This window comes from Sus scrofa, chromosome 13, assembly GCF_000003025.6.
Source record: "Sus scrofa isolate TJ Tabasco breed Duroc chromosome 13, Sscrofa11.1, whole genome shotgun sequence".
NCBI lineage: Eukaryota > Metazoa > Chordata > Mammalia > Artiodactyla > Suidae > Sus > Sus scrofa.
Genome location: NC_010455.5, coordinates 162,037,310 through 162,039,553, shown reverse-complemented (window position 1 = coordinate 162,039,553; position 2,244 = coordinate 162,037,310). Strand labels below are relative to the sequence as shown.

General features: G+C 35.2%; 1 protein-coding gene across 1 annotated transcript; it reads left to right on the top strand.

Annotated features, from left to right (window-relative positions):
- On the top strand, positions 811–1,737 carry LOC110256301 (olfactory receptor 5K3-like). The gene has a single exon (XM_021069480.1). It carries the CDS (start codon positions 811–813, stop codon positions 1,735–1,737), a length of 927 nt encoding a protein of 308 aa, XP_020925139.1.

The window sequence follows — 2,244 nt, the reverse complement described above, 5'->3', positions numbered from 1 at the left end:
TAGGTTATGCATAAGGCATCCTAAAATTTGTTGAGTACATAAGACATGCTTGAGTGTAGAGAAATTTGAGATCAGTGAGGTTTGGGGCATTTAGTTGAAATGTTTTTAAGGAGAATTATATAAAAATTGTGCTTTACATAAAGGAGGAAATGATTTAGATATATGGACAAAAATAAACAATCATAGAGAGTCAATGTTTATGAAAATGGGTATGACACTGGAAAAAAGAATAAAAGAGGTAATAATAAATGGATATTTTTTCCTTAGCTATCCAAGATTTCTGTCCTTAAAACTGAATAGACATCTCCTTAATCTTAGTGTTCTTTATACAATTCTAAACTATAATATTAACATACCTATTATATGCTTTTTTAAAACAAGCCCTTTAGTGGAAGCATATAAGACACTTTTAAACATTGGATAGACATACTTAAATTTATTTTTTAAACCTTTAATATAAATCTTGACAATAAGATTCTTTGAGAGTACTGAAGAGAATATGGGTACCCTAGATTTGTTCACTATACTTGTATAACTTCATAAAGGCAAATCATTTCCTCTGTAGACCTTCTTCACGTAATTAGAAAAATAGTCTCCTGAATCCTAAGTTTCAGATTTGAGGTCACAGAGGCTGACATCTTAGAAGAATGTCTGTCCCCTAAGAAGGCTGTGCACCTGTATCACAGAGACGGAGAAGCTGGAGAAGCTCCTCCTTGTGATGTAAAATGAAAAATTTGAAGAGAAAATTATGCACATTCTAAATTAGAGTTTTCTATCGCCATAATTCCTGTCTCAGCAGGTAACACAGAGATGACTGAGGACAACTGCTCCTTGACAACCGAGTTTATCCTCACAGGATTTACCGATCACCCAGAGCTGAAGACCCTTCTGTTTCTGGTGTTCCTTACTATCTATCTGATCACTATGGTGGGAAACCTTGGTCTGGTGGCACTGATCTTTACAGAGCATCGTCTTCACAAACCAATGTACATCTTTCTGGGTAACCTCGCTCTGATGGATTCCTGTTGTTCCAGTGCCATCACCCCTAAGATGCTACAGAACTTCTTCTCTAAGGACAGAATGATTTCCTTGTATGAATGCATGGCACAATTTTATTTTCTCTGCCTAGCTGAAAGTGCAGATTCCTTTCTCCTTGCAGGAATGGCCTATGATCGCTATGTAGCCATCTGCAACCCACTGCAGTACCACACCATGATGTCAAAGAAACACTGCATTCAGATAATCACAGGGGTCTATGTAGCTGGATACCTGCATCCTATGATTCATGTTGGGCTTCTGTTTAGGTTAACATTCCGTGGGTCTCATCAAATCAACCACTTCTTTTGTGATGTGCTTCCATTATACCGGCTCTCCTGTGTTGACCCTTATATCAATGAACTGATGATATTTATCTTTGGAGGGTTAGTTCAAATTTTCACTGTTCTCATTGTAATAATTTCTTACCTTTTCATCCTTTTGACAATTTTCAAAATGAAATCCAACAAGGGCAGAGGGAAAGCCTTATCTACTTGTGCATCCCACTTTCTCTCTGTCTCGATATTCTATGGTTCTCTTCTCTTCATGTACATTCGACCAAATCCAGTTAAAAAAGAAGATGAAGATATACCCATTGCTATTTTCTATACTTTAGTGGTTCCTTTATTAAACCCTTTTATCTATAGTTTAAGAAATAAGGAAGTAATAAATGTCATGAAAAAAATTATGAAGATGTCATAATGTTCTGAAACAATTATCAAGACCTGTGGATAACTGACTTTAATCTGATAAAACATTTTTCCAAAATAACGTAACAACGAGAAGTGGGAAATGGCCACTTTGTATATAAAATATGAAATTACTAGTGTATGAGTCATGCTTAGTGTATGAGTCCAATAAATATGTTAAGAAGGGAGATATTCTGTTAAAATATATTCCAAAATCCAACCCACAAGATTTTATCAGGAATTAACTTGATGGTTAGTCTTGAGGTCACAGAATGTTTCAGCTATAATTGGTTCCACCACAAACCGTTTCTTTTAGAGTATAATTAGTTACAATTTTCAGCAAATCCAACAAACTGTAGGAATACAATTCATTGTGTACAAAGTCACCTCATTGAATATTGTTACAAAGTTTCTGGATCCTAAGTCATAATCTAAAAATGTCCCCCACATCTTAAATTCTCAGAAATTAATTTCTCCTTAAGCCACACTGTGTGACAGGAGTAAACGATATATTTCCATC